Source organism: Equus quagga, chromosome 11 (assembly GCF_021613505.1).
Source record: "Equus quagga isolate Etosha38 chromosome 11, UCLA_HA_Equagga_1.0, whole genome shotgun sequence".
NCBI classification, from domain to species: Eukaryota; Metazoa; Chordata; class Mammalia; order Perissodactyla; family Equidae; genus Equus; species Equus quagga.
In genome coordinates, this window is record NC_060277.1 from 76,367,878 (window position 1) to 76,389,769 (window position 21,892).

At 35.1% G+C, this 21,892-nt stretch overlaps 1 protein-coding gene across 3 annotated transcripts in view; it reads left to right on the forward strand.

Moving 5' to 3' along the window:
* The window catches only part of ATAD5 (ATPase family AAA domain containing 5), a 39,784-nt gene that overhangs the window by 9,332 nt on the left and 8,560 nt on the right, over window positions 1-21,892 (forward strand). For all 3 annotated transcript variants that reach the window (XM_046677895.1, XM_046677897.1, XM_046677896.1), the window contains exons 4-18: window positions 136-300; window positions 1,775-1,898; window positions 2,470-2,551; window positions 3,517-3,701; window positions 5,361-5,518; window positions 5,993-6,152; window positions 7,049-7,363; window positions 8,748-8,844; window positions 10,053-10,132; window positions 10,361-10,503; window positions 10,605-10,755; window positions 15,200-15,376; window positions 15,636-15,769; window positions 16,232-16,325; window positions 17,332-17,396. In XM_046677895.1, coding sequence (XP_046533851.1) covers window positions 136-300; window positions 1,775-1,898; window positions 2,470-2,551; window positions 3,517-3,701; window positions 5,361-5,518; window positions 5,993-6,152; window positions 7,049-7,363; window positions 8,748-8,844; window positions 10,053-10,132; window positions 10,361-10,503; window positions 10,605-10,755; window positions 15,200-15,376; window positions 15,636-15,769; window positions 16,232-16,325; window positions 17,332-17,396 — 2,130 coding nt within the window. The remainder of the gene's footprint in view (window positions 1-135; window positions 301-1,774; window positions 1,899-2,469; window positions 2,552-3,516; window positions 3,702-5,360; window positions 5,519-5,992; window positions 6,153-7,048; window positions 7,364-8,747; window positions 8,845-10,052; window positions 10,133-10,360; window positions 10,504-10,604; window positions 10,756-15,199; window positions 15,377-15,635; window positions 15,770-16,231; window positions 16,326-17,331; window positions 17,397-21,892) is intronic.

Sequence of the window (21,892 nt, forward strand, 5' to 3'; positions counted from 1 at the left end):
CCTCCATCTCCTTTAGTTCTTTGTAACTACTGATCTTTTTATTGTGTCCAAACTTTTGCCTTTTCTGTTTTCTTCTATTATTAAATATAAAATGTTTGCAAGTAACCTAAATTAATATTTCAAATTTTTGTTTAGGCAAGCAGAGCTTCAAAAAATGTATCAAAAGCAAAACAATTGGTTGAAAAAGCAAAAGCTTTACACATTAGTAGGTCAAAAGCTACTGAAGAAATAGTGACACCCTTAAGGCGTTCATCTAGACATCAGACACTTCCCGAAAGGAAGAAATTGTCAGAATCAGAAGTAAGTATTACAATGTTTATTGGTATGAATTCCGTCTTCTTCTGCTGTTTGGAGTGGGAGAAGGAAACCAGTGTAAAGTTTTAAGGTAGAATTGTAAGATTGCCTTGAGGTGGTAGAAAGAATATCATTTTCAGTTCTGGTTTAAAAGCCTTTGGCTCTCTTTTGCCTACAGAATACAGTCTGAATCCTTATCGAGTCATTCAAGATCCTTCATAGGCTGAACTAGCTCTTTTCCTCAAAACAACTGCCTTCCTCATTTACACACTTTCTGTTCTAGGCATGCCAAATTATTCATTTCTCCCCAAATGGTGCAATTTTTACTTTTTTCACTTTGTAGTCTCCACTTGAAATGTACTTTCCAGGTACCTGTTTCTATCTAAGAAATTCCTACTCAGTTTTATTACCATACAATTCTGCATTTAAAGTGTGCAATTCATTGGTTTTTAGTATATTCACAAGGTTGTGCATCCATCACCACAATCAGTTTTGGAACATTTTATCACCCCAGAAGAACCCCTATTCCCCTTAGCTGTCACCTCCCAATCTCCCCTCCCCCAGCCTTAGCCTACCACTAGTCTACTTTCTGTCTGTACGGACTTGCCTTTTCTGGACATTTAATATAAATAGTATCATACAATATGTGGTCCTTTATGTCTGGCTTCTTTCACTTAGCATAATGTTCATCCATGTTGTAGCATCAGTGTTTCATTTCTTTTTTATTGCCAAATAATACCCCATTGTATGGATATACTACATTTTCTTCACCCATTTATCAGTCGATGAACATTTGGGTTGTTTCTATTTTTTGGCTATTATGAATAATGTTATGAACATTCCACTACCTCCTCTTGAAAGCTTTGCTGATGCCTTCAAGACAAATTATTTCCTTCCTTGTATGTACTTTACTTTCATATGTTTTTGGTATTTTAGTTAATATACTGTACTGTAACTAGTTAAACTCTCTACTCATGGACTCGCCCTCCCTCTGTCCCCTAAACCCAGGTGTAACCGTGAAGCCAGCTCTGGGGTTTCATTTGTCAGTGTATTCCCAGGGCCTGCTATATTGCCTGACACATGGTGGATGCTCAGTAAATGTATGCTGATCATGTAAAAACATATCAGACTTCATCTAATACATTTCTAGCATTATAAGTCTAATAGGGTGTAGCCAGAATTTTTATAACTTGGTCATATTGATTCTTTCATCTGGAAGATAGTCTCTTAGTTGCTTCTTTAAAAAAGAAAACCCGTGGTCATAATAAATCCACTCTGATCACTTGACCTTGTATGCTATAAGCACAGACTGCTGCCATTCGTATCATGTGTTCTCAGTGTCAGTCAGATAGTGTCTGATGGGGAGATACATGGAATTGCTAATGGAATTATCTTATCTATGGCTTCTAGTGCTATAATCTTTTTGAGATCTGAATATCATTAATTGCATGACATTTAAAATTTTTTTTCTTGTTCTTAGGACTCTGTAATAATAATAGATTCAAGTCCTACTTCTTTAAAGCATACAGAGAAAAATCAGAAGAAACTTCAGTGTCTGAATGATGTACTAGGAAAAAAACTTAAGACTCCTAAAAATGTACCAGGTAATTAAATTTGATAGCATTTATGATGAATATTAGAATGTATGGGGTATGATTCTATTGTTCTGAATGTTCTCATTTTAATTTAATCTCTTGTCTTATAAAATATAAACTTATACTAAATATTATTTCTATGTTAATAAGTGAAGTTACAGTGTAATGTAGTGAAGAGTTTTACAGGGGTAACTGAGCATATTTTAAGTTATTGCATTTTTGTATATCTATTTAGCCTCAGCTGAGTTAATGGTTCCCAGACATGACTGATTATCAAAATCATCTGGGTAAATTTAAAAAATTTTAAATCTTCAGGTCTTCCCTAGACATATGGACTAAAAATCTCTAGTGGTGTCTTGTGGGAATCTGTAGTTAAAAAAAAAAGCTCCTCAGGAGATTCTGATATTGATATTGTCAGGTTGAGAGACCAGATCATTATATAGAAATTTTTTTAGTTAAAAAAATTTAAAAATAGTTCATTTTTTTAAAAGTTTTAAAAGAGAGATATAATTTTGAAAGTAGCTGGAGATAAGTGGAGATGATAAACATTGATACTAACTTAAGTATTTATTTTCCTAAGGAAAAATGAAAATTGCTCCTTTATTTCTTACCAGAAAGGCTCAAAAAACAGCTGATCCTATCCTTGGTTTTGATGAAAGCAGGTCAGTTCAATACACATTTGAAAATTTCAAAATATCTTTTGGAATGTATTTTGTATTTATTCATTTACTTAGAAAGCATGTAAGTTATCATTTAAAGCTTAATAAGTTCATTTTAAAAGATGGCAATATTGACACTACTGCAACTGCAATTTGAAGATCTCGGTCTTTTGCAAACATTTCATGACCATCTCTAGACAAAATAGTGGAAAAATAAGCAAACCAAAAATACCAAAAAACTGATCATGAACTTGTTCAGTAAATCTTTAAATATCTACTATGTACCAGGCACTGTTTTTGTTACTGGGAATATTATGGGGAACAAAACAAGATGCATTCCCTGTAATCATGAGGCTTACACTCTAGAGGGAAGACCATCTATGATGAAACATTAGTTGGACCAACAAAAGAAAAATCACAGTTGTGCTAAGAAGGAGAAGTACAAAGTTCTATTAAAGTTTATATTAAGTAGATTTGGTCTGGTCAGGAAAGGCTTTGCTGAGGAAATGACACCTGCACTGAAGGATCAGCAGGAGGTCATCAGGCGGAGGAACAACGTTCCAGCCGGAGGGACCTGTCTGTGCAGCGTCCTTGTAGCTAGAAGGAGCATGGTACATAGAGCAGGTTGAAAGGATGCCAGTGTGACTTGAGCACAGAGAGCAGAGGTGAGAGGAATGTGAGATTAAGCTGGAGAGGTGGATGCCAGCCCGTGTAGGACCTTTAGGCCATGTGAAAGAATTTTATTATGCTAACAGCAATAGGGAGCAATCAAAGGATTTTAAACGTGAGTGTGGACATAAACATTTGATTTTGAAAGTTTACTTATTTTATTTAATTTGACCAGCTGGCATTTCGGGTAGCTGATTAGATTTTTTCAAATTAAATTAGTGTGTTTACTTTATAGATAGTTTAGTTTTTTGAAGTGTTTATAACCTTAGCTCTCCTTTTTCACATCGTTTTCTTAAAAGTCAAGGTACATCTGAAAAGTCTCAGGATTGTGGTGTGCAGTTTAAAGCGAAGCGTGACTTTCTAATGAGTGGTTTGCCAGATTTGTTGAAACGAAAAATTGCGAAGAAAGCTGCTGCGTTAGATGTGTACAATGCAGCGAGTGCCAGTTTCCAGCGAGTCGTCCATGTCCAACAAAAAGATAACGGTGAGCTTAGCATTATGAAATATTTGTAAATGTTAGAAGTAATATGAAACTATGGAAGTTGGTTTAAGATGAGGCTAAGGTGCAAATATAATTCTTATGGGGATTTTAGTGGGAATTTAAAGTGTGTGTTTCATCCTCTTTTCCTCAGCCTTGAACTCATTTTACTGAGGATGAGTGGTGGGGGCGAGAAAGCCAAAGGCATCCTCAGCCCTTATGCCTTCCACCAGGGAGAGCAGGCATGTGTGTGGGGCCTTAAGTGAATGTTCTCCGGAGAGGCATCGTGTTCTAAAAGGAAGGCAGTTCCCTTCACACTCAAAGCCTGTGTGTGAACAGATCATCCTTAAGAATTTCTCGGCAGCTCCAGCTTTGTCCTCGTCCAATTACTGTTGAAGGTTTGAGGAAATATGTTTGCTTCCTTTCCAGAACAGCTTTTACTGTTTAGTGCCGTGAGTGTCTCTGGAATGGGTAACAGTGCTTCAGTGCTCTAGTTCCCCCTTTCTCACAGGCACCGTGCGCAAGAGTGAGCTGTTCGCACAAGCCTCTTTTACCGTGCTAGTAGCTTGATCAGAATCTATTTCTCTTTGGATTCAAATGCTATAGCAACCACAATCTTCCTGTACTTGCGTAGTTTTTAGTTATTGATAAGGTACAAAGCCTTATATCTTTATTTTGTTGTTCCTGCCTAGAGGTTTTTTTTTGTTAGCACAAAAACAGTTATATTCTTCTCAGCTGACTTTGTGGTTTGGTTTAGTGCACTCCCTCTACTCATGAAATGGACACTGTGTTCTGTTCTCCTTTCTCTTCTTTTTGTGTTTCTGACCTTGGTGCTTGTTGAGTTTTGTTCGGCCTCTCTTTTGTATGGGCAACTTCCCAGCCAGTCTTTCTAATAATATTCTATTTTTCCTTTTTTCCCCATCTCTGCCGCTGGCCATTTGGTTGATGAAGGCTTTCTTGTTATTTCACTAGTTCAGTTTTAGATAGCATTTTCTAACAGTATGTTTAACTATAGAGATTAGTTATGCTTTTCTTCCCTGAGTTTGATAAACACAATTTCACAAGAGTGCTACTGTAAAGCTTAGAGTATCTATTTGTAGATGAGCAGATGAGGCAAGCACAGAGAGAACCTCTCTCTTAGAACCTTAAGAGTTCTCGAACATTTGCTGTTGTCTGGCATTCTGCTGAGCACTTCATATGCATATCTAGTTTAATCCCCATAATAACTCTAAGAGATTGAGTACCATAATTGTCACCCCCATTTTACAGGTGAGGAAACTAAGGTTGAGGCTCTTGCCCATGCTCACCTGGCTAGGAAGTGGCAGAGTCTGGATTTGAATCCAGGTCTGACTTCAAAGTTTAAACTTTAAACCAGGATGCTGATTGCCCCTGAAATTTTTACCCTGAATAGCAAGGTTGATTTAAAAAGAAAAAAACTTTGCTAATGTTTGCTTGTTTTTAAGAATTGGGAGGAAGACTAGGTAATTTTTATTACTTGCATTTGTCGGAGGTAAGGATCTTGTTCCCTTTGTACTCACTTAAGTTTCAGTACTTTTGTGTTAACGGTGTAGTTGTTGTCCAGTCTTTTCATGTTTACATACTTGGCATTTGATAAATGGGTAGTATGAATGAAGGTAATTAAGAGAATTTTCTGTTTTTCTTTAGGATGCCATTTGTGGCATTTGAAACCACCCACTTGTCCTCTCTTAACTAAACTTAAAGAACTGAATACTAAAGTAATGGATCTCTCAAAATGTGTTATTGCTCTTGGTGAATTTTCAACATTGAATTCAAATCCGAAAAGTAGTAATCCTGCTGTTGTGGTAAGTATTAGAGTACCCATCCATTGCAGGGTGTTTCCTTCACATCTTTCAGAGGAAAAAACATTTTGGATGTCTACTGTTGTAGCCTGAAGTTCATTTTTTCTTAGAGTCCAATTTTAAAAAATAAATCCCAGTTGAGGTACACATCTCTTTTAAATACCCCTGGAGCTTTAAAAACATTTTAAAAATTAATGACAGCCAGTTTCAAAAGAATTTTAGATTATATAGCACATTTAGATACTTTGTAAGTCAGCATTATAAAGTAAATTTAGTTGAAAGGGAGAAGAATAAGAATATGAACTAAGTCCTTCGAAAGCTGTGCAAGGCCGCTTTGCCATCAAGGTTGTGTTTGGGGACGAAAGCTAATCCTACATTGATCTTAACTTACTATAGACAGAAAGTAGTTGGCATTATTGTGATCAATATTAATAGACAATGTCGGTCTGTTATTGACCATTTTATTCTTTATTGCAGTTTACAGGGAGAAGGAAAGATTTGACTGAAGAAGTAAGAAATCTTTTGCTGGAGGAAATTAGGTGGTCAAATCCTGAATTTTCTTTGAAGAAATATTTTCCTTTGCTTCTAAAAAAGCGAACTGAGCACCAGGTACTTTCTGAGTGTCGTTGTAAACAAGGTTAGTGATAATTAATATCATTATGTTAACATTTCAGTTTTGAAAACACTAAGACTTAGCCATTGACTCTTGAGAGTGGTCACCACAGAGAGGACACTGCTTATGGCTGGCAGAGAAAATTGTTCAACTGAAGTAAAGCATCTTGTGCGATACAGTGTTGGTCCCTGCCAGCTTCCAGAGACTCTGACCCAAAGACAGCTTTAATTATGTTAAAATATTAATAATTCGTTGAAGGAAAGCCTTAGAACTTATGTAGCTTGTACAAAAGTTATTTATTATTTATTTATTTATTTATTTTGGTGAGGAAGATTGGCCCTGAGCTAACATCTGTGCCAATCTTCCTCTACTTTGTGTGTGGGGCACCACTACAGCATGGCTTGACAAGCGGTATGTAGGTCCACACCTGGGATCCAAACCCACGAACCCCAGGCCGCCAAAGTGGAACATGCAAACTTAGCCACTTTGCCACTGGGCCGGCCCCAGAAGGTAGTTTAAATAACAACGTATCCAGCTTGCTTTAGGTATGCCATATTTGATTCTTGCCTTTTCTTTTTTTTTAAAGATTTTATTTTTTTCCTTTTTCTCCCCAAAGTCCCCCCAGTACATAGTTACATATTCTTCGTTGTGGGTCCTTCTAGTTGTGGCATGTGGAACCCCCCTCAGCGTGGCTTGATGAGCAGTGCCATGTCCGCGCCCAGGATTCGAACCAACGAAACACTGGGCCTCCTGCAGCAGAGCGCGCAAACTTAACCACTCGGCCACGGGGCCAGCCCCTGCCTTGTCATTTCATAGTAATAAGGCTATTGGATATTTTGAAGTGATATTAAGATGATTGGGTATGAAAATTTGTTTTTTGTTGATTAGTAAGCTCATGTTTTCCTTAATCCCCTACATAGAAAGTCCACAACTAGAGCCCTGTGTCAATCAAAAAGAGACCAAAAGGAAAAGAGTGGAAACGGAGAATCATAAGTCAAAAAGAAAGAAACCAAATGAGTATTCAGAAAGTCCAAAAAAGATACGTGGGAAACCAGAAGAACTTGACAAGAGAAACATCTCCACTGGGATAAAGCTAGACTCTTCCAAAGGTCCATCATCTAAAACACCCAGGAAGAAACAAACATGTAAAGTGGAAACAGAAGCAGTAGAAGATTCTGATATTCTGATAATAGATGATGACAAAGAGTCTACATCAGAAGTATCTTCTATTGCTGGTAAATTAGATCTCCCTCTGGTCCTAGAACTCTTGGTTTTTTAACCTCTCATTTTTCCCCTCTCTTAATATATGCTCATTGCAACATTCAAACAATATATATATGTATAAATAAGAAGTGGAAGCCTCACTGATTAGAGTCTTACAGATAACCACATTTAACAGATTGGTGTTTGGTCTTTGCTTTTTCTCTGCTTCTATAAATACATACACTTTTTTAAAAACCTGGGGTCATACTGTACATATTATTTTATACCTTTTTCATGTATCTCTGACATGGTCCCATTTGGTTTATCTAGCTTTTCCAAAGTATTCTATTGCATTGATTAATTCATCCTTTTGTATAGCTTTAGAGTATATTTTGATTTTTTTTTTTTCCTGAGGAAGATTTGCCCTGAGCTAACATCTGTGCCAAATCTTCCTCTTTTTGTATGTGAGCTGCCACCACAGCATGGCCACTGACAGATGAGTGGTGTCGGTCCACGCCTGGGAACTGAACCTGAGCCACTGAAGCAGAATGTGCCAACGTTAACCACTAGACCACCAGGGCTGGCCCTATTTTGATTTTTTTACAGCAAGTCTCCTATCACTTTTTTAAACTATTTTCATGCATCTACTCTACTAAATGAACTATAAGATTCTTTTTTTTAAATTTCATTTTTCCTTCTTCTCTCCAAAGCCCCTCAGTACATAGTTGTGTATTTTTCGTTATGGATCCTTCTAGTTGTGGCATGTGGGATGCCACCTCAGCATGGCTTGATGAACGCTGCCATGTCCACGCCCAGGATCTGAACTGGTGAAACCCTGGGCTGCCAAAGCGGAGTGTCGGAGCTCACCCATGGGGCCAGCCCCCAAATGAACAGTTAGATTCTTTTACCCCCACAAATCCCATGGGGGTTTGACTTTGTGGTAGTGTCTGGATTAATTCGGAGTGAACTGGCGTCTCTGCAGTGCTCAGTCTTCTCAGTGAGGAGTGTAGCGTCTCTCTCCCTTTCCCCAGGCTGGCTTAGTGGGACATCTTAATGTTTCTTTTCAGTGGTCAAAAGAGGCTCAACTAAAATTATGCTGATTTTGTTCTTCAGATTATTTTTTGTGGTAAAAATTATTTTTCGTATGTCCTGTTTCTTGAATGGTTATTACAAATTTAAATGTGTCCTTTTAAACCTTACTGTCACAGACTTTATGGTGGTTAGCTTCTAAGGGGGAAAGGTTTTGATGTGAAGAATTTTAAATGTAACGTTAAGTTTTGAAATTGCCTTTTTGGCATTTTATAAATATAAATATTTGTACAAATACTTACTGTTATGTGAAACAGTAATGTAAATGTCTAAGAATGTATGCTTATGTCAAGGAACAAATACTTTAGTATATATTTTTTGGTTTAGATCTTGGAACTGAAGACATGCTTTGGACAGAAAAGTACCAACCCCAGAACTCCGGTGAACTCATAGGCAATGAGCTAGCTATAAAGAAGTTGCATAGGTGGGTAAAATTTGTAAAGGAACTGAGAAATCGTTTATGAATCTATTTTTACTATTTAGTTTATTTATTACTAAAACCTAGAAATTATGAAGTATTGTAGATTACCTGTAAAATCTTTAAAAAAATTTTTTTTAAGTGAAAGTTAAATATCCCTCTTTTCTTCCATTTCTATTCCCCAGAGGTAACCACTGTTAAATATTTCTTATAAAACCTTCCAGAACAAATTATACGCATATACTAGTTCCTTTCTTCCTAACAAACAGAATCATATTATAACTAATTCAGGTTCATAATCTTTTGTCTATAATTCCCGCATCCAAAAAGTTCTGAAAACTGAAAGTTATTAACTTTATTATGTAAAGTTTATTATGGTCTTTATTGATCCCATTTAGTAGGAGTTCATACACTTTTTTAAATAGAAATATCGATTGATTATGGAAGTACCACCACAGATCCCATTAGGGGTATTGTTATATGTGTTGTATGTACCAAATTTCCTTTCTAATATCTGAAATCTTTTGAATTCTAAAACTCCTGTCCCAAAGGATTTTATATAAGGAATTGGGACCCATAAGAATAGTTATCACTTTGAGCTTAGCACTGTTCTAAGTATTTGCATTGTTCTTAGCTCATTTAATCCTTAGAACAATACCGTGAGGGTAAATACTGTTATCATCTCATAGGTGAGCAGTGAGGCCTAGAGAGGTTGGGTTATTTGTCAAGGCCACACAGCTAGAAAGTGGTGGAACTGGAATTCAAACTCAGGCAGTCTAGCTCCAGACTAGAACTTGATCTTTCTACTTTTGCTTAGCATTGTCCATTAGACATCTTTCATGTCGTCACACAATCTACCTCAGTTCTTCGTGGTTGCTCTATGCTGGTTTCTGACGTGAGTGTACCATAATGTGTGGCACATTTCTCTTCCTGAGGTACTTCTGGGTTTTTCCTTTTGGAGGCTAGTATGAACAGTGTTGCAGTGAATATCCTTGCACGTATAGGCATGTGTATTTTGGCAAAAATTGCTTCATTTAAAAATATTCAGACCCATGTAAAAATATTTTACTGTTTGGTTGGTTCAGAAACACTGTGGAGTACTTAAAAACTAATGGTATGCCATAAATTCCCACCAGCAATCATTTTAACATATAGTCTAAGAGGTATCTATATTCTGTGAATTATTTTTATTAACATACATTTTCTTACGGCAGTTGGTTGAAAGACTGGAAAAGAAGAGCTGAATTGGAAGAAAGACAAAATTTGAAGGGAAAAAAAGATGAGAAACAAGAAGGTATTTTGAGTCATTTTTTCCATTTCACTGAACATTTTTAGAGTTAGATTAGCTAAAAATTTTTATGAAATTTCTTAATGGTATTTTATATTTGATTTTTTAATTTGGGGAAATTAAATTTCCAGCATTTATTGGCAAGGTGTTTGAGAGATTTGATCATTGGGTTTTGTGAGGTAGAGTTGCTGCCTGAGCAGTTATCATCTTACATGTGTTTGAATCATTTTCCAGATCTGTCGGATAGCATAGATTTCAAAGGCAGTTCCGACGATGAGGAAGAGAGTCGTCTTTGCAATACTGTTCTTATAACTGGGCCAACAGGAGTGGGAAAGACTGCTGCCGTCTATGCTTGTGCTCAAGAGCTCGGATTTAAGGTTAGTGAGAGCTATGACTGAAGAGTGTTAATCGAATAATTATCCTTGAGTTAAAAGAAAACATAAACCCTTCTGCCTTTTTCTATATATTCTTCTTTTAGATATTTGAAGTGAACGCCTCTTCTCAGCGCAGTGGTAGACAAATTCTGTCTCAACTTAAGGAAGCTACTCAGTCCCATCAAGTAGATAAGCAAGGTGTAAACTCACAAAAACCGTGCTTTTTTAATAGCTACAGCATAGGCAAGTCACCAAGTAAGTAAATTATTTTCCTTAAGTCATAACCTTTTGAAAGAAATCTAAAAGAATTTTAATAATCAGCTTTTTGTCATTGATTTTTTATCTTTTCCTACATATGTACATGCCTTTTTAATTTTTTCCTGAACTGTTTTAAAACAAATCTCAAGACCATCATATAATTTTATCCACATATACTTCAATAGCTTTCTCTCACTGATAAGGACTTTTTAATAAGCATAACCGCAGCATCGTAGTCAGACCTAACAAAATTAACTATGTACCTTAATTTGATTTAATACCCCGTCTATTTTCAGTTTTCTGTTGCTTCAAATGGTTTGTTCAAATCAGGATCCAAACAGGGTCAGTGTCTTACATTTGATTAATGTCTCTTAAGTTTCTTTTAATCTCTCTAACAATTCCTCACCCTTTTCATGTCATTTGTTTGTTGAAGAACATGAGTCGTTTGTCATAAAATTTCTCGCATTCTGGATTTGGCTGATTGTGTCTTGGCGGAATGTGTTAACGTGTTCCTCTTGCATGTATTTCTTATAAACTGGCAGTTAGATCTGTGGGCTTGATTAGATTCAGATTCCATTTGGGGCTGGCACGCATGCAGAGGTGGGGCTGTGTACTTCCTATAACATCGTAGCAGGAGATACGTAACGACTGGTTTTCCCACTTTTAGTGATATTAAAATTGATTGATGAGTTCAGTTGTTTTCAGTCTAATCCATCCATTATAGAGGTGCCCCATCAATCTCTTATCTAAGGGTATTTTGCAGCCATTATTGATCTTTGTTTAGTAGACTCGTTATTTCATTAGGGCTTAAAAAATGGTGATTTTGTAATTCACTCAGCCTTTCTGAATTTAATAGTTTGAATTTTAAGAAGCAATATTCTTCATCAATTGTTAGGATACTTTGAAATACAGTCTGTATAGGAAAAGCATGAGAAATGCTTCATTTTTTCCTTCCTTTTATCAGGTCTTAGAGTTATGGTGCTCTAGTAATCTCCAAAGTTGACCAATGAATTTTTGTGTAGTTTTAATTTTTTTAGTATTATTATGAACTCATGGATTTGTATATATTTGATGTGTTTCAATTCTTTGTGTTCATTATTTGCTACTTTTAAGATTTTCTCTTTATCACTAGTTTTAAGCAGTTATGATTATGATGTTCGTTGGTGTAGTTTTCTTCATGTTTTATGTGCTTGGGGTTTGTTGAGTTTCTTGGAGGTATTGGTTTATACTTTTCGTGAAATTTGGGGAAATGTCAACCTTTTTTTAACTGAAATGTATTTGACATGTAGTGTGTAAATTTAAGATGTACAACGTGGTAATTTGATACATTTCTGTATTATACTATGTTTGCCATTATATCAACAATTAGCATCTCTAACATGTTACAATAATTATCATTTCTTTTTAGTGATAGTTTCTTAATTTTGGAATAATTAAGTTATAATCTCTTAGGAAGTTTCTTGGTTATCATACAATATCATTGTCTATTTTCACTATACTGTCCATTAAATCTCTACGATTTATCTGCTACTCATTGCAAGTTTGAACCCTTGAACAACATCTGTCCTATTCCCCACCCACCCCCATGCCCTGGTAAGCACCATTTTACTCCCCATTTTTATGAGTTTGACTTTTTTAGATTCCACCTATAAGTGATATTGTACAGTACTTGTCTTTCTCTGTCTGAATTATCTCATTTAGCACAATGTGCTCAAGTTCCATCCATGTTGTCACAAATGGCAGGATGTCCTTCTTTCTCATGGCAGAATAATATTCCATTGTGTGTGTGTGTGTGTGTGTGTCTTCTTCTTCATTCTTCATTCACCCATTGATGGGCACTTAGGTTGTTTCTATATCTTGGTTTTTGTGAATATGCTGCAATAAACATGGGAGTGCATGTATCTCTTTGATATCCTGTTTTCGTTTCCTTTGGATATATACCCAGAAGTGGAATTCCTGGATCATATGGTAGATCTATTTTTAATTTTTTGAGGAATCTCCATATTGTTTTCCATAGTGGCTGAACCAATTTACATTCCCACCAACAGTGTACAAAGGGTCCCTTTTCTCCACGTCCATGCCAACACTTGTTATCTCTTCAAATATTTTTTCTGTCCTCCTCCCTTCCTTTGGAAACTCCAATTATGTATATTTTAGACCACTTGAAGTTGTCTTACAGCTCACTGATTGTATGTTCAGTTTTCAGTCTTTCATTTTTCTCTGTGTTTCATTTTGGGTAGTTTCTATTACTATTTAGTCAAATTCACAAATCTCATCTTCTGAAATATTTAGTATGCTGTCCATGCCATCTGGTGTATTTTTCATATCACATATAGTTTTCATTTCTAGAAGCTTGATTTGGGTCCTTTTTATATCTTCTGTGGAACCACGTCCAATCTTTCCTGTAGGCTTTTGAACGTATGAAATACAGTTATAATGACTGTTTTAGTGTTTTTGTCTACTAATTCTATCATCTGTGTCATTTCTGTGTTGGTGTCAATTGATGATATTTTTTTCCTCATTATGAATTTGTTTTCCTGCTTTTTTGGATGCCTGTTAATTTTGATTGGCTGTCAGACTTGGTGCAGTTTACCTTGTTGGGTGCTAGATATTTCTGTATTCCTGTAACTATACTTGAACTTTATTCTGGGATGCAGTTAAGTTACTTAAAAGCACTGATCTTTTCAGGTCTTTTATGCTGTATTAGGTGACACCATGGCAGCATAAGTCTAGGGCTAATTTTGCCCCATTACTTAAAAATGCTTCTGAGTACTCTGTCCAATGCCCCATTAATTATGAAGTTTGCCATTCTGTCTAGTGGGAAGAGGAACTAGTCCCAGCTATCTGTGAGCCTCAGAGATTATTTCCTTTCATCCTTCGCTGATCATTGCTCAGTTGAAGAGTTGCGGAGGACCCTCTGCAGATTTCCAGAGCTCTCTGTGTGGTTCTCTCCTCTTTGGTATTCTGCCCTGTGAACTCTGTCTGCCTTGGCCTCCCCAGACTACTAGTTCAGTCTCAACTCAGGGAGGCCTCTGAACTGCTTCCTCCTCTTCACTGTGGCCTGGACATTCTCTCAAGGCAATAAGCGAGGCAATCCTTAGGGTTCACCTTATTGCTTATCTCTCAGGTTTGACTGTCCTGTGTTGCATGATGTCCAAAGTCTTGAAAAGCACTGTTTCATATATCATATTCCATTTTTTGTTGTTATTTCAGATGGGTGGGTAAATCCAGTCTATCTTGGCTAGGAGCAGAACCTTGTCTTTTATCATTTCTTGCTCGTATTGTCCCATCTTGTCTGTCTCAACGACTAGCAGGAAACGTTTTAATTGGTTTGTGTCCTTTTGACATAGCCCCAGTAATCTTAGATATTTTCCTTGCTTTCAGCCTGGGTAAGACGTCCCAGATCTAGAATTAGCTATTTCTCCAAGGAGCTCATTCTTTTGGTGGGAAATCTTTAAAAATATATATATTGATAAGATTTAGCCAAGTACTTATTGAGTATTTTAAAGTAAAAATTAGCATCTATTTTCTAACACCAATCTTTGGACTGATGCCAGTCCATGATCAAGCAATCCTTGGTCTATGACAAAATTTAAAAACTAGGGACAAAATAGCGAGTTTTTAAATAAACAAATCTACTCAATATAAAGAAAGATTTTTTATGATTATGCACCTCTTACCTTCTGGTGTTAAAATGCCCTATTTTTATGAAACGATAGTGAGATCGATGATAATTTTTTCAAACTCAAAATTTTCAGTAGTTTTTTGAACACCTATAATATGCAAAGAATATGATAAGATCTGTGGAGATAGGGGTGCAAAAAAAGAGTAGGACAGAGTCTTGGAATTGTGTATACTTGATGGTACATGAAGAAGCTGCTCCAAGGCCATATGATAGTAAGTAGGACATGCAAGGACTGAGTCAGGGCTCTCAGAGGGGAGAAAAGGATGTGCTCTGGAATGAAAGCTGGGCACGGTCAGCTCCTGGAGGGTAGAGATCAACCATTTATTTTTTAACTTTGTATTTATCCCTCATAGCATTTCTAGAAAACCATATTATTTGCTTGCAATATCACTTTCTGATAGGGTTAAGCTGAAATTGGACAACAAAGTTACATAATGTGCTCACTGTACTGTTATCACTTTTCCTCAGCCTCTTCTGACCTCTAGCAGGTGTAGAGAAAGTGAATGGAGGGGTTATGAACATTGTTGCTTCAAGAATGTATGTTTCTTTGGGAAAGAGTGTCTTTTCCAAATGACTGATTTTACCCTCTCTACTGGTAGAATAACTGTAACAATACAGAGTATTAAATGTAAGAATGAAGGAAAATTTCTATGTCTTTGATTTTTAGCTGGTAAGAGTAGAAATATAGACTGTGGATAACTCAATCTTGCCATCTGTTCAATTTTTAGAATATTTAAGTGCAATTTTTTTTGGCAGAAAAATTAAGCTCCCCTAGGAAAGTTGTGACATCACCAAGGAAACTGCCTCCACCATCACCACAAAGTAGTGGACCAAAGAGAGCACTTCCACCTAAAACTTTGGCAAATTATTTTAAAGCGTCTTCTAAGCCAAAAAATAGTGAAGAAATAGGAGTGCTTCTGGAAAACAATAAAGGTAAGACATTAAATTGACAAGATGAACTTGACGTCTTTTTAATACTAATGACCCTGATAAATAGAAATCTGATCATATTTCATGAGTTCCTATTGTTCTTTATTAAACCTCAGCTACCCCAAAGGTCCACCATATAGGAGTTTTGATATTTTGTTTCAGTTTTAATAGGGGATTTCAGTTTGAGCTTATTCTGTGGAAATATCTAGTGTTCTATTAAAAGGTGATTTTTATCTAAAATATTAATATTTTATTTGTGCAGGAATCAAAAATTCGTTTGAACAGAAACAAATTATTCAGGCTAAACCTACAAACACAACTAATTCAAATGTCAAAGAATTTGGAGCTGAGGAACCCAACAGGAAAAATGCAACATCTCTCATTCTTTTTGAAGAGGTAGGCTTACAGAAGTAGACATTTTTGATATCTCGTGATAAAAACTTATTCTAAAGATTACTGTATGTGTTACTATGAAGTATTGTAAAATGGCCAAGAAAGTCAGGAATACTTGAATCTATTTGAAATTAAAGTGAATGAAACTGTCAATCATAGAATTTTTCAGGAAGAGGATTAATGCAACTCACACTTATTAATTATTGTTCAATGATTGTAGAAATTATTCTGACTTATCCAGTTATAGGTGCCTGCGTTTCTTTGGTTTTAATGTTTGATAATTTTTTTACTCTTTTAAGAGTGTAAGGCATTGTAAGCTTTCAGCCTGGGCTGAATTCATACTGTTCATAAATTCATAAATTTTGTCTCTAACAAACGTAGTGTGTATCTACTATGTATACAGAACTGATTTCCAGCAAGTATATTGTTACTTAATACAATTAATTTTCTAATAAATGTTCTTAGGTTGATGTTATTTTTGAAGAAGATGCTGGGTTTTTGAATGCAATCAAAACATTCATGGCAACAACTAAAAGACCTGTAATCCTTACTACAAGTGGTAGGTAACAATGATTTTACAATTAATAACTTTTGGTTAAAATATTTTGGGAAAGCTTCTAATTTTAGTTAGAAATGTTCCTTTAAAAGGAGCTAGTAAATTGTCTTTTTTTCTAAATTGAGGAGGCTCCTAGGTCATTTTTTAAATTAAGAACTATTCAAATTTGCAATTGATTTGCAGCCTTGAAACATTATAAAATTAATATATTACCTTGCAAATAGCAGTGACTTTAAAAATGGATACTACTTTGAATCACTGTGTTGGATTTTCGATATTTAGGAAGCTGACAACAGCCTCGAATGCCGATAGAGATTCATGAACTAACTGGGGAAGGGGTTTTGGTAGGGAAATAAAAGATCCTTCTTTTTGCCTCTTCCGCATACCTATAATTAGATCACCAAACCTCATTCACTGGTCAAAATTTTTTATGGAACTCAACTTTTTTGCAGTTCCTTAATATTGAACTTAGCCATTCCTCAACCCCTGATAACACTTATGGATTATTGCATATTTCAGGTAAAGTAAGCTGTCATCAACCTAACAATTGGTTCAGCTTCCCAATAATTAGCATTAAATGTTTAATTTTAAAACTCATACAATTTCTTTTTTTGTTATCAATTTTGTATTGTAATATCATTTTCTGGTAGTTTTCATTGCAAATATTCAGTGGAATATCTCTGCTATGGATTTCTATAGGAAAATGTCTTTTATGTTAAATTCCTCTTAGAAATTAATGGCCCATTTGACAGTTAGTGATTGTACTATAAAAATATCAATAAAAATCATGTTCATCAAGTTACCATACCAAGTTAAATGGTAGTTTACGTAAAAGATCTTAGTAACTTTAGGTCAAGACAGAAATTCCATTCCTTGATGATTTATAATTTGCATGATATTTTATTTTTATTACTGATGAAATACAGAATGTTTTAATAGAAAAAGTATAACTGGAAAAAGTAATTTAGTAGTCTTAGTGTTATTAAAAAAGTATTTTTTTCCCCTGTAGATCCAACATTTAGTTTAATGTTTGATGGCAGCTTTGAAGAAATTAATTTCAATACTCCTTCGCTGGTAAGTTTTGAATTTTGACAATCATAAATTACATATCACAATTATATAAAAGATAGGTTATTATGATAGTTACAATTTAAAAATCTAGCTACTAAGGGATATGTTAAAGTTTTTGAGTTTTAGGAAACTTCTGATTATTATATTTATTTTTTGCTTTAAAAATATTTTTTTCAAAATTCAAATACTCAAATTTTTACTATATTCCAGTGTTCATTAGGTTTTTTTTTAATAATAATAGAGCTGTATTGAGGTGAAATTTGCATACAGTTAAAATGCACTTAAGTATACAATTTGATAAATATTACCATGTATAAACATCCATGTAACCATCACCCAGATCAAAATTTAGAACATTTCCATCACCTCCAAAAGTTCCCTTGGGCCCTTTTTAGTCAGCACTCCCCTACCCACCAGAGGTAACCACTACTTTAATGCATATCAACTTTAATATTATTGTCTATTCTGAAATTTCAAATAATAGGAAACATTATGTGTCTTTTTGTATCTGGTTTCTTCCACTTAATGTTTTGTTGATTTATCCATGCTATTCTATCACTGAAATTGTTGAGTCATATGCGTTATGTTATGTGTTTAATTTTTTAAGAATCTGTCAAATAGGTCTCTAGTGCATGAGAATTCTGGCAGCTATTGTCAGTCTTTCTAACTTTAGCCACGGTAGTGATATCCATCTGTGTGTTTGTAATTGTACTTGTGTGTGTGTTTGCATTTTGTTAATTAGCTTTATCTGAGTATAATTTGTATATAGTAAAATTCACCCACTTTAAGTGTATAGTTCAATGAATTTTCACAAATGTTGATATAGAATGTGTCCATCAAGATAGAGAACATTTCGATTTCCTCAGAAAGTTCCCTTGGGCTCCATTGTCTTGTCCTTTCTCCTAAACCCTCGGCCCTGGCAACTACCAGTCTGTTTTCTGTCACTATAATTTTGCCTGTTGTAGAATTTCATGTAAATGAAATCTTATGTTAGCGTTTTTTATTTAGTTTCTTTTATACACCATAGTGCTTTTTCAGATTGATTCATGTTACCTGTGTCAGTAGTTCTTTCCTTTTTATTAATGAGCAGTTTTCCATTGTATGGCTATACCTCACATACATGAATTTGTGTCTGTCGTCTTCACCCGTTGATAGACATTTGAGTTGTCTATGGTTAAACTATTATAAATAAAGCTGCTATGAATATTCGCATTAAAGGTTTTATCTGGACATATAGTTCCATTTCTTTTACTTAAATACTTACAGATGGAATTGTTGTTCTGATTAACATTATAAGAACCTGACAAACTGTTTCTGAAGTTTTCCAACGATTTGCATTCCCATCAGCAAAGTATGAGAGTCCAGTTGTTTTTCATATACTCACCAGGATTTGGAATTGTCCATTTATTTCATTTTGTCCATATTAATAATTATGTATTGATATCTCATTGTGGTTTTAATTTGCATTTCCTTAATGACTATTAGGTTGAGCAACTTTTCATGTGTCCATTTGCCACCTGTCTTTCTTCTTTGGTGAAGTATCTTCAAATCTTTTGCCCATTTTTTAAATTGGTTGTCTTCTTATTGAGTTTTAGCAGTTCTTTGTATATATTCTGGATACAAGTTTGTACTGGATATGTGTTTTGTAAATATTTTCTCCCAGTTTGTGGCTTACCTTTACATTTTTTTAATTGTAAAGAGTTTTGTTTTTAATTTTGATGAAGCCCAGTTAACCAAGTTTTTCTTTTATGGTTCATAGTTTTTAGGAAGTCTTTAGGGGCCGGCCCCATGGCCAAGTGGTTAAGTTTGCGTGCTCCACTTTGGTGGCCCAGGGTTTCACCGGTTCAAATCCTGGGTGAGGACATGGCACCACTCATCAAGCCATGCTGAGGCGGCATCCCACATGCCACAGCTGCAGGGACCCACAACTGAAAATACACTACTATGTACTGGGGGGCTTTGGGAGAAAAAGAAAAAAAATAAAATCTTAAAAAAAAAAAAGGAAATCTTTACCAAACTCCAGCTTACGAAGATTTTTTCTTAGAAGTTTTGTAGTTTTAGCTCTTGCATATAGATCTTTTATCTCTGTATAGTAAAGTTTTATAGGTAATGTGAGGTAAGACATAAGATTCATTTGTTTTCCACAGATATCCAGTTGTTCCAGCACTGCTTGTTGAAAAGACTATCTTTTTTCTATTGAATTACTTTCCAGTTTTGTCATAAATCGATAGACTGTGTATGTCTTACTGTGTTCTCTTTATCTGTGTGAAATACGGCATTGTCTTGATTACTCTAGCTCTTTAGCAAGTCTGGAAGTCAAGTAGTGTAAGTCCTCCAATTTTATTCTTTTGCAAAATTGTTTTGTCTATCATGTCATTAATTTCTCTCTTAATTTTAGAAACAATTTGTCAGTTTTTACAGTTTATTTTGGTGTTTTGGTGGAAATTGCATTGAATCTATGAGTCAATTTCAGGAGAACTGACATTTTAACAATATTGAGTTTTCTGATTCATGAACAGTTTTTTTAGGAGAGGGGTTTAACATTCAGCAGTGTTTTGTAGTTTTCATTGTAGAGACCTTGCGCATATTTTGTTAAATTTAGTCCTAAAGATTTAATGTTTTTTGATGTTATTGTGAATGGTATTTTTAAGATTTCAATTTCCAGTTGTTTATTGCTGGTATGTAGAAATACAATTGATTTTTGTATCCTGTGAGCTTGTTAACCTGGTTTATTAGTTCTAGTAGTAGATTGTCTTTAGAATTTTCTGTATTGATGGTCATGTAAGTTAAAACGACTTTTGGGGCCGGCCCCGTGGCCAAGTGGTTAAGATCTCGCTCTCTGCTTCGGCGGCCCAGGGTTTCGCCGGTTCAGATCCTGGGCCCAGACATGGCACCGCTCATCAGGCCACGTTGAGGCGTCCCACATGCCACAACTGGAGGGACCCACACTAAAAATATACAACTGTGTGCTGGGGGGATTTGGGGAGAAAAAGCAGAAAAAAAAAAAAAGATTGGCAACAGTTGTTAGCTCAGGTGCCAGTCTTTAAAAAAAAGAAAAGTCTTTTATTTTTCCTTTTCAATCTGTACCTTAATTTCTTTTTGCCACATCCCAGTGGCTAATGCCGGTGTACCTTCAGTATGCTGTCGAATGCAAGGTAGAACAGACATCTCTGCCTAGCTCCTGATGTTGAGGGGGAAGCATTCATTCTTTGACCACTGAGTGGATATTAGCTGTGTATTTTCATAGATGCTCTTTATCAGTTAGCTGAAAGTTTTTATCGTGAATGGTGTTGACTTTTGCCAACTACTTTCTCTGTTTTTTAAGTCAATCATGTGGTTTATCTTTTTAATTCTATTAATATGGTGAATTGATTGATTTTTGAATGTCGGATCAGTCTTACAATTCTTGGGATGATATGGTCCTGATGTGTTATGTCCTTTACGTCTTTCTGGATTTGATTTGCTCATATTTTGTTATGGATTTTTTTCTTTACATTCATGAAAGATATTGGTGTGTAGTTTCTAGGCTACATGAAATGGATTAGGACGTATTTTTTATTAGTTTCTGTAGAGATTAAAATATATGTTCTTAGCTTTTCATAGTGTATTTAGCATTAATGTTGAATGAATTTATGGAGAATTTGAGAACCTTGCAAAAGTATAAGTCCTTTTACCATCCTTCTATCCTTTATGGTTTAGTTTTCAAATGTTTTACATTTACATACATTATAAACTCTAACTATTCTATTTTTTTTGCTTTAGCCAGTCAAATATGTTTTAAAGAAATTAAGAGGGTAAAAAGTTGACTTTTATGTTTACTCATATAATTATGATTTCTGATGTTCTTCCTTCCTTTCCGAAGATCTCACTTTCTTTGCTTTTGTTTCTCTTCAGCCTGAAGAACTTCACTGGCAATTCTTATAGAGCAGGTCTGCTGACAAAGGATTATATTAAGTTGCTTTTACCTGAAAATGTCTTTATTTTATTTCATTCTCAAAGGATGTTTTCCCTCGATGTAGAAATCTGGGTTCTCAATTTTTCCATCAGTACTTTGACGAGGTCATCCCACTGTCTTTTGGTCACTCTTTTTTCTGATTATAAGTCAGCAGTCTTTTTTTGGTTTCATACATAATATGTCATTTTTTTCTGGATGCCTTCAAGATATTCTCTTTAACTTTGTTTTCAGCAATTTGCCTGTGATGTGCTTAGGTGTTATTTTTCTTCATATTTATCCTGCCTGTGGTTCTTGGATATCTACAATTCTTAAATATATGTCATTCCTCCAATTAGGGAAGTTTTTAACATTTTTCAAATTTATTTTATGCCCATTTTCTCTCTTTTTCCTTCCTGAGAATTTAATTTCAGGTATGTTAGACATTTTACATTGTACCACATGTCACTGAAGCATGCTGTTCATCCTCCCTGCCCCTAATTTTTTTTTCTTTATACTTCTTATTTGATCATTTATGTTGCTTTATCTTCAAGTTTGCTGACGCTTT